The sequence below is a fragment of the Lichenostomus cassidix genome, chromosome Z, assembly GCF_008360975.1.
Source record: "Lichenostomus cassidix isolate B80296 chromosome Z, HeHo_3.0, whole genome shotgun sequence".
In the NCBI taxonomy this organism is placed as follows: Eukaryota; Metazoa; Chordata; class Aves; order Passeriformes; family Meliphagidae; genus Lichenostomus; species Lichenostomus cassidix.
Window position 1 is genome coordinate 57309887 of NC_139511.1, and position 14299 is coordinate 57324185.

General features: G+C 39.8%; 2 protein-coding genes across 7 annotated transcripts in view; both read right to left on the reverse strand.

Annotated features, from left to right (window-relative positions):
- Nucleotides 1-796: 796 nt before the first annotated feature.
- On the reverse strand, nucleotides 797-8088 carry SETD9 (SET domain containing 9). 5 transcript variants are annotated; one of them, XM_085042162.1, is made up of 6 exons: nucleotides 7819-8088; nucleotides 6988-7202; nucleotides 5056-5179; nucleotides 3991-4106; nucleotides 2768-2873; nucleotides 797-940 (listed from the first exon to the last, which is right to left on the reverse strand). In XM_085042162.1, exons 1-6 carry the CDS (start codon nucleotides 8079-8081, stop codon nucleotides 853-855), a joined length of 912 nt encoding a protein of 303 aa, XP_084898288.1. In that variant the 5' UTR covers nucleotides 8082-8088; the 3' UTR covers nucleotides 797-852. The 5 variants fall into 5 exon arrangements, with proteins under 5 accessions (XP_084898288.1, XP_084898287.1, XP_084898292.1 ...); XM_085042161.1 differs by having other exon boundaries at nucleotides 6838-7202; XM_085042166.1 differs by having other exon boundaries at nucleotides 6838-7202; nucleotides 7907-8053.
- A 3181-nt stretch (nucleotides 8089-11269) lies between these two features.
- Nucleotides 11270-14299, reverse strand: part of MAP3K1 (mitogen-activated protein kinase kinase kinase 1) — a 60792-nt gene continuing 57762 nt past the window's right edge. For both annotated transcript variants that reach the window (XM_085043133.1, XM_085043132.1), the window contains one exon: nucleotides 11270-13927. In XM_085043133.1, coding sequence (XP_084899259.1) covers nucleotides 13778-13927 — 150 coding nt within the window. In that variant the 3' untranslated portion in view covers nucleotides 11270-13777. The remainder of the gene's footprint in view (nucleotides 13928-14299) is intronic.

Below are 14299 nucleotides of genomic sequence, written 5' to 3' on the forward strand. Positions count from 1 at the left end.
ACCAGCAACTCATTAAAAATATACAGTATCCTTGGCTGGCACTGTTTCCTCCAGCTACACTGCAACATGAAGTCCTCTTGAAAAACAAAAGCAATGAAAGTTGCCACATGCCAGGAAACTTTGGGTGAATCACTGAAATCAAGACTGGACAAGGCTTCAAGGCACACACATACACACACACACACACGTTTCCTCCTACCCCAGGACAGGCACAGCTAAAGCCAACTGGCTCAAGATGGCCTCAAGATGACACTGCACTCTGCAGGCTCAGCTGAGGGGCCCAACGTGGTGCCAAAATGGGCTTCATAGAACATTAGGACAACTGCCTGCATTGCTGTATTTTTTAAAAGCAAGCTGATACCAAAGGGGTCAACTTCAAGAAAACCAGAACAAAACCTGGTAACTATTGTGAACTGTGAGGATTATCCTTATATATTATATAATTCAAGAGGAAAGGCATTTTTATGAGCTATGTCAATTTTAAGCACAGGAAATTAAATGGAAAAATACTATAACAGTCCCAGTCACAGACAACTGTGCAATCTAGTAGATTAAATGACATGTTCAGAATTTAGATTTTAATTTTATGAGCTACCTTATGGACAGCTGAACACCAATGTGCAGAAATATCAACAACAGCAGACAGCTGAGAACCTAATGATGTAAATGGTTAAACCTTCACCTGTGCATCGAATGCAGACATGTTATTTTCAGAGAAACTCAAGCCTACAGCTTGGTCCCTGAACAGTAAAACTACAGCTCTCCCTTACATAAAAATGATGATGAAGCTTGAAGGACAGATACACTACATATTTTATCGACACAGATTTCTTCATTCTCGAGTCTATTAATTCAGCTGACAACAGTGTAGTAATTTGAAAAAAGTTCTTCTCCTTGCTTGATGTCTCTGAGAGTGACAAGAACTACACATCTGAGGAGGCTGTAAAAGAAGAAGCAGCAAAACATATGAAAGTGAACAGTTACATTTTCCTTTAAATTGTTTTTAATTCCTCATTTCAAGAAGCTAAACCAGTGGTTTTGTCCAGATTAGCTTTGAGTAATATGCATAATGCAAGGCAGGGAACATGGAAAAACAACACTGAAATACAGACAGCAAATATAAGCAAAGCCAATATAACTACCGAAAAAGCACAGCCTGTGTGGGTATGCAAAAAATGTTTCCACTCAATGGTTCCACACAATTATTCAGAGATGAAAAGAACTAGTCAAGACTGCAAGAGACACACTTACTCAGACAGGAGGAGAAGCTACAGCAAAGTTCATGCAGCAGAAGCCGCTCCTGTGGACACGCCTGCCTGCAGGCACTGGCTGGCTAAAGCTTCTCTCCTAAGGCCCAACACTGGCCAGGAAGGCAGCTCTGAACTGCACCAGAGACCTGCTGCCATCTGCAGCCATGGGTCAGTTATCCCCAAACTCCACACCGAAATCAGCAGCTGGCAGCAGCTTTCCCCACAGAGATATGTAGAAACCCAACCCCCTAAACTGCCCGTAAAAAAATAACCACGCCCTAAAGCTGAAGCATCTGTGCTAGGAAAGAGAATACATTCTTCTGACGAACTGACTGATGAACCAGAAAGTGGAAAACTGCATCAATCCAAGTCTGTACTACTAAAAATTTCATGTGAGGCCATTGTGAAACACACCAAACAAGGTAAACAAGTCCTGAGAACTCTTACATAAGACACAAAAAGATTTAGAAATCAGATTATCTATGTTGTCAGCATTGTATACATCAATATCAAAAGAAGCAGCTAGAAGCAGATGGGATCTTTGGTCTAGTGGCTGTACACTGGGAGAAACAATGACTGGAAGACCATATTTTCTTGCACAGATTCCAATGAAGAGAAAAATTCCCCCTTCCTGAAGCCATCCTATAGCCTAACACTTCTCACTCAGCTTTCACACTTCAAGTACAGCATCTAGGCTTCCTTAGAATTCAGTCCTACTGCTTATTTTACGGGCATTTATTTAATTATCTGCAGATTTCAAGTGCATCTTTAACCTTGATTCAACAAACTCTAAGTTTAATCAGAAAAGCCTTTTTTCCAATATGTACCATAACTTTCTTCAATGAAATTTCAGAGTATTTAAATAACTCCAGAATTACATCAAAAGTTCAGATGATCTGCTCTGAAATGAAGAGGATTATCTGAGAAAAATTTCCAAACGTTTTAATTTCTCAAAAAAAGATGGACTTCCAGGTCATAACCAGGATGTTGTAATTTTACTAAATGTATTGTAACTAAAAGTCCATGCCTTTATACTGCATACTACCTCACTTGTCTCAATAAAATTTTAGGTTTCTTCCTGCAAATTCATCTGCTTATTCATAACGTAAGCAGAAGACATGGACAACAGCACAGTAAGAAGCCTAAATCTGAATCACTTCAGAACAGTTTTGATTGGTTAAGGCTGAAACAGATTTGAAACATATAATGAAAAGCCTCAGTACTGCAATAAAGGTAAAATATAACTAGTGATTTTGGGATTCAGAAGAATTGCAGTATAGTGCAACAACAGCTTATAAAATTGTGTCTTCAGAGCTATGCTGATTTCATTTGTGGGAAAAGGAATGACGAGTCTGGTAATTAAAATTAGTCTATTCAGAGAGCTAACTCTCCCATACAGTTACACGTTTGTGTAACTCATCTTCACATGGTTTGCTATTTTTCAACCTGTCTTTTCTTTACACATGCAGTATGCTTTGTATCATACAAATCTACAAGCTCTTCCATTTGCTGCCAACCTCTCTATGTCATGACTGTAGACGATGTTTGGAAGATACTGTTTCAGTTCTACTGGAAAATGTTCTGGCACATCAAACTCTTGATAACACACGTTTGCTGCTTTTTCTAGGAATAAAAAAAAAAAAAAAGTTTTAAGATAGGGCTTAGAGATGTGTAAAAACATCAAATATACTGCTACAGAAGTACCAGATGCTTCATCAGGCCTGAAAACGATTCCTCTGTTGGGAGCTCCCTCTGCTGGGACTCCTTTGAAGTCCTATTTTGAATTTCTTTTACACAAGAGGTACACAACCAACTATAGGAGCTCTGCCCAATTATCAACATGTCTACGAAGAGGCACAACTTGCTTACTGTGACTTACAGTACTGCTAAATGTTCCAAATACACAGTGTTTGCCTTTACCATTATAAAAAGAATTGAAACAAAATTTCCTGGTGGCAAAATATGTCAAAAATACAGGCAGGGCGAAAACCACCACTTACATGGATGATGGACCTGGAAGAAGCAGTTTCATGGGACAGCCCTGTATCTCTGTGCCAGTCAATACTCAGTTTGGTCCTCCAGCAACCCTTCTGGATGCTACATGGAGGCAGGGAATCTTTAGTGTAATGCAGGCTATAAAAACCTCTTAGAAGCTGAGTATGGTATCAATTCAACTTTCTGTATAGTGCAATCACTCCCATTAGTTACTTAAGACCAACTGTGAGACACAATAAACAGTAACCTTCTTCAGGTCCAACAAGTGAGATTACACCAAGTTATCTAGATTTTGTGCATGAATGTAAGGAAATCTAAAAAAAAAAATCTTACAGTTCAAACTGAGCAGTGATAGAATCTAACTGAATGTAGATTTCTCATGAAGCCTCTGGAACCATACTGGGGAGCTTAATCTGCAACTCTCTGTTTCAGTCCCATGGTCCTTTGCCAGATATCCTTTCCCACCATCTCACATTTTGGGGTGTGTGCCTTTCATACTACATACCAGGAGGGAAACTGGGGCATCAGTGAGGAAAGAAAAACGTATTTGAAGTGTTACTGCACTGAAGAATTCCAACACTCAGCTGTGACAAAAAGTCTCAAAAGCCTTTTGCCCCCTAAGTTCTTGCTTTAAGTAGTACTATTGAACCCCCAAGATCAATATTCTATTCTCTGTGTCACCTTCAAAATAATTTATATCCATAAAGCCAAACTCATGCTTGGGAAATTTACCCAGCCAACTTACCATGTGAGCAGTTGTTGACATACTGTCCCACTGCCAGTGGGTTTTGTGGCGCAGCTGTGAGCCAGCTCTCATCACTCATGTGAAAGGGGCCAAGCTGATCTCTCCTGCTGCAAGACCTGAAACGCCAACAGCATTAGCATGGATCATGGCTCCTTTGCCTAACAGGTTACCTTACTTCCTCTACAGAAACAGCCACAGGTATTGCACAAAGTTACAGCTGCCAAACCCACCTGGGGTGGGGGCATGCACATAGACCAACACCTCCCACTACTGTGTGCAGACTCTGGTGGAAGAATCTGCACAAAACCACCACATACTCTTCCAGAAATCAACATCTAACGTTACCATTGCAGAAGTGTCAACACATCTCACTCACTTCTAAAAATGAAATGACTCATTACAATATTAGCTTCAAACTCATTCCAGGAATTAAAATCTGGTATTAGTAGGTATTAATATTCAAAGTAGGTATTACTTTAGATAGTTTTGCTAGTTTTTTTCATGTCATATTTAAACACTAATTGCAATAATTTCTATTTTAAGGTAAGCCAAACCAATGCAGGCTAGCTGTGTCAGGGGAAGTTCAGACTGGACATTATGAAAAGATTCTGAGAGTGGCCAGTCACTGGGCTCCTCTGGGGAGTGGTCACAGCACCAAGTCTGTCACTGTTCAAGGAGTGTGTACATGATGCTCTCAGTCATATGGCTGTCTTAGGTAGTCCTGCAAGGAGCAGGGAGTTGCACTTGATGAACCAAACTAAGCAGGTTTGAATAACAGTCCAGAAATATTTCAAAACTTCTATGCTACATCCTACTCTATTGGAACTATTTCCTGTACAGGAAAGTCTCTGTATATCAACACGCATCTCACTGGTGTTACAGACGAAGACTCAAATACACAGTGGATCACATCCAGCATCTCCCACCCTTGTGCTGTTTGCATTATGAGTGATGCATAGGTGGATGACAAACATGTGCAACTCAGAGTAAGAAATGAGGAACTGAGACTGGGAGTTTCACTGTTTTAAATCAGATGAGTGACAATCCTCTGTTTCTTTCGCTTACCTGTACACTGATCTTGACAGTCCTTTATCGTTCCCATCAATAAGAACACCATCAATGCACCTAAAAATAAAGGGATTGCCAAGGGACTGGAAAAGGATGGGCTCATGCTTTCTGTATACTGTACCTGTTGCAAGACAGATATTATTTCAGAAGAAAATAAGTTAATTGTCAGAATGGGCTTTCAGTCCCTTCCACACAGAAACTCAAAGGAGAGAGACTGGGTAGGAGAGAAGTCCCCTCTCACTTAGTGACATTGGCATTTGTAAACCTACAAGCTTTGAGACACAACTTTCTGGGATGTAAAAAATCCCCTCACAACTAAATGACTTGATACATTCCAACGAAAGAAACCTCACAGGAAATCATAGAAGGTCTGAATCGAGTATCTTTGGGAGTGGCAGATAAAGTCTCATAGCCAACTGGCCTGCTTCAGAGATGAAAACAATCAAGTGGTATTTGTTCAGGATAACAAAGCTGAACATACTAAGCTGTTTTGTTACTACTGTGTCAGGACTCTGAAAAGCACACAGATTCAGCAAAGAATCTGAAACACCTCCCTCCACTACCCCAAGGATTTTATTTGGTCCAGGAGATGGAAAATGACAAACCAAGAACAAATTATTTCAGCAGACTGTTTCCCAAATCTGAGGAGAGGATTTAACCTGCCAAGACTTCCAAGCACAGAAAAGCAACAGCTGACTGGCTTGCCATTTTTCATGAAATCGTTGTCCTGCTTCCCTCACACCCACGACAGCTTCAGCACCCTCTGCAGAAATCCTACACAGCAATCGCAAGGAGCCACAAAGGCCACAGGCAGGCTTCGATCCCTGTCCACAGAGTCCCATCTCCAGCCTGGCACCCTGCAGGTACCTTCATTACTTTGAAAAGGCATTTTAACAGCTCATCCTCGTTTTGCTAGAAGAGCTGTTAGAGGAGACTCTGAGCCTACGCTCACATTTACCGTGTGCCTGAAATTTGAAGTGAGTTGCAAAAGGGGCAGGCTCACTCGCAGTCAGTTCATAAGTAATCAGTGGTCATGGCTAGGCACCCCTGCATGGAAAAACATGTTCCACTGCCCAGCAGATGCCTGGGCTGCTCCCAGCCCTGCACTGCTGGCACAAGCCAGAGACCACATGGGATGATTTTGTTGACAGACAAAACAGAAACAAATCCAAAACAACTCAGCAGAGCTGCTTGCCTGGCCATACCAACAGAATTGCAAACCTTTTTAAGAAATGTATGCAAATACAGTTCCAAGAAATCAGGACAAGGAACACAGAAGTACTGATTTTTCCAAACATACTGTATGGAATAGAGTTCTGCTAAATGTAGGCTTTATTTTCATTCTCCAATTTGTACGTTTGTACTTTGAAGAAATTAATGCAACTGTCTACTGACCAGTGTGGAGATCTCAAAAACTCATTTTTCAGATCCTGAACCAACATGGAAACCCTGAGGAATTAAATTGCACTGTTCATCTACTTGAAATTTCTCTCCTGCATTTATGTTTAAAGAATCTGGAACAACTTCTGTAGCTGCTGGCAAATCAGACTTTAAGTACTAAAATTGTTTTTTATAAACAAAATTATCCTTCCCAATATTGTTTCTCTTATTTCCAAAATAACTCTAGACAGTTTATAAATATTCTCATGCACTGAAACTGGTGATTTTGTTAAGGAAAGACACAAATAATACTCATAAAAGTTAGTGTAGATCTTTGGCATTCCATGACCAGATGGTTAGAAGTCCCATCTTACTTAATCAAAAATAAACATTCCATACCAGGATACATTGACACAACCGTGCCTTTCGGTACAAAACCTTTGGTAACAAAGACTCCAGTTCCAGCAGACACCAGGGAACTCCGGTCTCTGCTGACAGTGAACCCAAGTGTGTTAAACAAAACTTCCTCAGGACTAAACACATGCTGACCCTGATGGTTACAAGAATTTACTTTTGACCGCTTCTGCTCCACAGTCAGTAATTCCATATATTGACACTTGACTTCGGGAAGTAAGGCCAGAATATCTGCTTGTCTACTGAAGTCATTTATGAACAGAGCTTTAAACGTTTTCAGTAGTGTTTCAAAGACATCTTCATCAGCAATAATTTTGTCTTGAGAGCTTTCAGGAACATATCGGAGGGTTCTGTAATGAAAATAAAATATTTAAAAATTAAAACAACATATTAATATTACTTTTTTTCCTAAACAGACAAAAGCCATTTTGAAGCAGCAGTAATTTAGATGCATTGCTGTTTTAGAAAACCCCAAGCTTTTTTCATGCTTGTTCCAGCTAAAACCATTGTTTTTAACACTAAAAACACTAAAAATGACTGTTTAGTTAAAACCAGTACCTCTTCTACTACAAAACCATAATCTCTGAGTATTTACCACAAATCAAGTAGCTTAAACTCTACTGAGCTCAATGAAAAACGCATCATAAATGAAACATGATTATCATGTTTATTAAAAAAAAAAAAAACCGAATAGTTCATGACACTTTAGATGAGGTGACATAAATAAACTGGCGAGAGTTTTAATTTACTTATTTTGTTACTTATAACCGTCATAATTTAAATTCAAACACTACTTTCACCATTAAAACAGGGCACACTCATCTTCCCTAAGTGAAATATCTGTCTGTCTGTGTCTGTCTGTCTGTCTATCTACCTTCAACGTTAAACACCATTTCGAAGTATCTGCCTAAGAATTTCATGCCGGACACAGGACAACCAATACTGAAGCACTTCCGAGTGACAAACCCGAGTGAGCTCCTGCGGCGCCCCAGCCCCTCCCGAGGACGGGCAACGGGGTCTGGGCTGGCGCACGGGACCTTCCCCCGCGCCTCACCTGCGCTGGCGGCGGAGGTTGAGGGCGAGCCAGGGCACGAAGCGGTACTTGTAGGAGCCCCAGCGCCGCCGCAGCTCCCGCAGCATGGCGGCCGCTCCCTCACGGCCCGCGCGCCGCCCTCCCGCCCAGCCGCGCCCGCGCAAACACGGACAGCCAATCCGCGCTCCGGACACATGCCGGCGCGTCTGTGTCGCGAGCTGCCATTGGTTGCGAAGGGCGGGCGGGGCGCCAGGCGGCGGGCGGGCCGTGATGGGCAGCAGAGCCCCTGAGGGCCGAAGGGGAGGGCCGCGGAGTGCGCGAAACGGGGACGGCTGCAGGCTGAACAATAATACATTGCACCCTCTGTGCTGTATTGAACAATCCGAAAGGATAAGATCAGAGTAAAAGGTGGTTTAAAAATTATCTAGAAGCAGCCATTTAAGGCCCACTCCTGGCACTGTCAGATCACGTCTCCAAAATCATCCAGTGCCTGCTTCTAGCGATGCTGAGGGCTGTTAGTGCCTAAGATGGCCAGAGAACCAATTAGGTCGGAATAGACGCCTCAGATCATGAGCCCAAATACCACCCTGGCACTAAGTGCCATGTCCAATCTTCCCTTAAGCATTTCCACACAGTGACTCCACCACCTCCCTGGGCAGCCTATTCCAGTGTTTAATCACTCCTCCCGTGAAGAAATTCATCCTAATGTCCAACCTGAAGCCCCTATGCAGCAGCTTAAGACCATGTCCTCTCGTCCTGCTGCCGGGGAGAAGCAGCTCATCAGCACAACCAAGCTAGAATTGCCTTTCAGGCAGGTCACATCAGAACTTCTTTTCCTCCAGGCTGAGCCTCCCTGCACAGCTCCCTCAGCTGCTGCTCACATCACTTGTCCTCCAGACTTGTGATCCATATCATAAAAAGAGTGGCTTGGTTTCAGACCTGAGAGCTGCTACACTTCCGTCCAGAACTTTGGCTAGTGTTTGGCTGCGATAACAAGGAGACAGGAGTTGCGGTTTGTAGCAGCATAAGCTACAGTAGATTTTAAGGTGCATCCTGCTGACTGATGTACAGGAAGCAGCAGCATCTAAGTAGACAGATTGAAGGGATGTACTACAAATCATGAGCATTTACAAACAGGGGTGTAAGCTCTTTTGGTGCCACATTGTACCATCACTTTTCTCTCATGTAATTAAAAAAAAAATCTTGTGAGGAAAACAATTGCTCAGCAACTGATCTCCAAAAATTAGCAACGGGCCCAAAATCTCTCCACAAACCACTAGAAGTGTAAAGACAAGGGTACTGGTATCAGCTTTGGCCACTACTGTCCCTTGGCTGTTTGGGAACCTAGTTTCATAAAACTTTCATCTTTGTATACTTCTTATCTGTGGTTTTAGTTTAAGACTGCCAATGAATTGGGAAAATAAGAACATGTACGCATGTAATTTACTTCATTGGGACAGTAGTTTAAAAAAGGTGGGCCAAGTGTTTGAGAATTGTTTTCGGGGTAAAGAGAAAAAAACCCTCAAAATGCTCTCATCAAGGGTTACACTCCTTCCTCTGGACCCGAAATTTTGACAACAGGCTGGGAATTTGAGACAGGCCCACCAAAGCAATTTAACTACCAGAATTAACTTCCCATCTCAGAGCTTTGCAAATATTTATAAATTGTGTCTTTAAATTATTTATAAATTGTGGGATTTATTCCATAATCAATTCAATTCTACTGTTGGCCTGCCACACCTTTTCCAAGAACAGGAGCTGAGCAATGGGCTATTGCAAACTAAAGAAATTGAGGGAAAATGCAGGAAAAGACAGAGCGGCTGCAACAAAGTGCTTCCCCGCCATCTCCTGGCCTTCCTCGGTAATTACAGGGAAGAAAGATCTCACGTCAGTACTTGAAGAAACTCTGCATTTCAGCAGCTGTGTGCCATAACCAGAAAACAACATGCATGTTCACCACAACACATGCATATTGTGGCTCTTAAAAGCAAGACAGTCACAAGGTGATTCTGGTCATTAAAGAAGACTAAACAATGAGTGAAAAGTTAGTATGGTAAATAGAGTGCTTCAGTGGGTGGGCTGTCGGGTCACAACAGTCATGAACACAAGTTGCCTATTTTCACGTGATGAAAGGACATAAGTGAACCTTGTGACACTCCAACATGTTCTGGAGGCAGTCCATACCTTTGAGTGAGAACTTGCAAAGATGTAACACCATCAGACTTCAACCTATGGCCATCATACAGACAGGTGTAGTTATTCCTACCAGAGAAATCACAACAGGCATAGAGCTTACCATTTGCCTGTGGAAGAACCGAACATGCCCTGTGCCCATGAAGATACTTGGTATCTTCACTAAGGAGGTGTCTTTGGAATTTACTGCCATCTGCCGGGCACCGCTGATCTCTGTCACCCCTTGTTCCTACAAAGAGGCTGGCAACATTACGACACACACAGTACTGTAGGATCGAGAACTTCTCTTCTAAAGGAAGAGAAATTGATTATCACGTATCTCCTACTTAATCTTGCCAAGTATTTTTCTTTTTGACATTTCAGTTCGTGCATTTTTCTGATTTTAGAAATCTGATATTAGAATTTATCTGAAGATTTCTTCTGCCAGTTTTTGCTGGTGAATTGATACACTCATCTCTACCTGCACAAAGCCACATAACTAATGGAAATAATAAAATGCATAATCCTTCAAAACACAGAATTTATAGTCACAGAAAAGTCTATAGTTGAAAATTGTTTCCATTAAAAAAGAATTAATTTTTAAAATTTCAAAAATATCTGGAGAAAGACAAGAACTGAAACAAGCCCTAGCTTTGCAACACATGGATTGCCTGAATAAGGAAGGACTTATGTCTGCTATTAAAATCTCAAGCAACAGAATCATTTGACCAAAACCATAAAACAGTAGATTAACTTCCAACATACACTTCAAAGGCTCCAGAACTGACCTAATCAAATCAGCTCACCTGAATAGGCAATTGTTACATTTGCAGTAATGCAAGATTCAGACATCTAATTCTTGGCCTAAAGGCATAATCAAGTGAGGCTTGTAGATAATAGTGCTGTCATAAGAGAAGTTCCCATCTTTCTCATTAATTTAAAAATAATTAGTCTTTGTTGCTTCCCTTTATCTAAGCATTATTAACTCACACAAGATATATGTAGACACATAAATTATATATAGATATATATAGATATACACGTACATAGGCCCGAGTACTCATTCACTTGTGTCATTTAATATTAGAAACTAAGCCTTGATATATCAAGTGTGGTGTATGAAACTATGTATAAACAGTGTAGTGCACTGGAAATATTTTATTGCCATCAGTAAAATGAATGTGTTGACCTTATAGTAAGCAAAGCACAAAGTTTGTTGAAAAACTTTTATTTACTATAAAGACAAAAACCACGAAAATACATACAAATTATACTATATAAAATTGGTTCAATGGGGTAAAAACTTTTAATTAAAATATCTTGATATATTTAAAATAACAAAGGATACAACGAAGCCAAATTTCTTAACCCAGAGATTTCTGTAAAATTTGCTTGCACAGTAAGGTGCTAATAGAAGTTAGCCCTTAAGCCCTGGAAGTCTTAGGAATCAGTCACATAGCAAATATAATTTCATTGTGAAAGTGAACTTTGGTAGAAGAAACTCTATAGGACACCTGAGGTAGTAGAAACTGGAATAAACAGCAGTAGACGTTATTTACAACTTAAGTACCAAATAACATTAAGAACACAAAAAATAATTACACAATACAATTTTCAGTCCAGCTTTGATCCAAAGAAAAGAAGAATATTACATCACATCTCCATTTTAAAAACACCACAATTACCAGCAAGCCGAGGGAAATGCAAACTCAAACAAATGCATTTGGACACCTAAGAGGCAGTTTGAGTTTGAAATGTGGTAGGCATGGTGATCTACAAAGTAATACTGATTAGCTGAGGTTCATCAGTTTATACAGTTTACATTTCTGCCAGAAACAGTATTAATCTGACAACTGATCTTCCAGTACATGAATTGGCAAGAGTGCATCCTTTAAAGCTTGCACATAAAAAAGACTTGGAAACAATCTTAGAGTGAGAAATTCTAAAGTGGTCAAAAAAAAAGTCAAGTACAAAACAGAGCTACCAAACTTCACATTTCAATATTATCTTTTTAACTCTTCAAAGTCTGCCAATCTTCAAAAACAAAGGAATGTAAAATTTCCAAAAGAAACACATTCACAACTAATGACATGGTTTTTTTTTTTTATTAGTATGAGCACTATCATTCATGTAAACTTATCTTTAGGATGTTTTACTTCCAATTTGTATTATACACTTTTAAGGTACTATAGCTTATTTAGTTTGTCCTGAGTCTTTGAAAATAACCAATTCTATTTGAGTCCAACAATCCAACTGGCTTCTGAAGAGTTATAACATAAACAGTATTTTTTTTTCAAAATGGATTAAACACAATCAGTATTAGATTAAAAAAGATCCCCATTTTTAAAAAAGCAAAAGAAAAAGCTGCCATTTTCCTTCAGAATTACATGCATCAGAATCTAAAAACCTGCCTTTAAAATAATTTTAAAAACCTGTTTAAAAAAAATACCCCACAGCTCCTAAAAACCGACAAGTTTTGCACTACCGGTGAAGCTTTACTCCCCATTTTATTTTATCTTGATCTTCAAGTCCAAGTTTGTTTCTTGTTAAAATAAATACCTTTCTTGCGGTATATCTTTCTTTAACATTTTCAAATTAAATTATCACTAATCGCTACAGTAAATAGATGATGTACGGCAGAAGGAAAACAGCAGGTAAAACTTGTTATCAGTAGAGAATGTAACCTCAGTTTCTTTACACAAAGAATGAGATTTGCTCATTTGGCACCTGCTCACACTGAAGTACATGCCAAAGTCTCCCATAAAAACTTTAATGGGAGCAGGGTTTGGGGGGCCTTTGACATGAAACTTCTCTACATGATTTGCCAGAAGCAACTGCTATATGAAAAAAAAGGCTCAACAACTTCTAGCATGATTCAGACTAAGTTCCTTTATACAGAACAATCTTGTTTATTAAATAACCTATACTATCAGAGCCTTCAACATATCCTTGTTGAAGGTGGCATTTTATCCCAGATTTACAGCAAATCTGGTTTTAAAACTCTTGTGTCAGGAAAATATTCCATGACACAGCTTGCATCTTTTTTTTCTAAAGACTAAAATATCCCCTTTTCATGAAAGTTAAAAATACAAAGAAAACAAACTTTGATTTCAAAAGAAATTACATGGCCAGCAGTAAATGCACAGTGAACCATGAGTGCCTGCTCTTACTTTATAGGAAGGCAAAATGCTTTTTAAAAGTTTCCATCATTATTTGGATTTGTTACGCAGAGAACATCATGTAATTAAAAGGGACAGATACAGAATGTCCTTTTAACCCAAACAGAAAACTTACTAATTGCAGAGCATCTACATGATGTGAAATTGAACAGTGATTGCTATATTAAAATAGATCTTGAGCCTCTCAGCTTCTAATACTGCTGAAAAAGTGCTCTAAATAAAATAAAAATCACTTACCTGCTAAATAATCATGCAGATTTAAGAAAAAATGTGTTTGTGTTCACATAGAGCCCACTGTTTGAAAAGGCACAGTTTACAAACCTCTGCATGAATTGTCAAATGTTGCATACTGAGCTTAGGTAAAGATCTTGATTTGTCAATCACATACTTAGGTAGGGTCCTCCACTGGCCTTATGTTCTTGATGTATCTATTATTAAGGCCAGCAGAATAATATAATTTGCTGTGCTTAACTGCACTGCAAGACAGTTATTGTATATTCAGTAGCATTTTCTTCAGTATTTCAGCCTTACACATGAGTAGCTACCATGTAGTACGGAAGACTGGGTGTTTCAGCAGTTCCCTTGAAGGGGGTCTATCCTGAGGTTGAAGTTCTAAACACCGAAGAGTCACATCTTTCAAGCCCGGAGACAGATGTGTAGGGATTGATGGAGCAGTAGTTGCACTAGCGATCTGAACAAGGGGAAATAACTTTTTAGAAGTCAGTGATTTAGCCCCCTCTTCTACCCCAAAAACATTCCACAAGCCATTCACTTCATCTGATGAGTTAGCTTTATGAACTTTACTCCGTTCATCATGTTTTCTACTGCAGTTTGACAATTACATTACTACTTTCAGTTTATTGTCCTTATGCCTGCTGCTTTTCAGTTTGACTCTCTCCTTATACTTTCCTCTAAATTTTTTTCTTACAGCAAGATCCTGCAGTGATCATTTCTAAGCAGGCCATTGGAAGAGCTCCTAGAGCACACATAGGGGCATTCTTTAGTCTATTAGCTGCCTTCACGTTTAACTGGCATAAGCCAACATGGAGAGAGATTAAGCTGA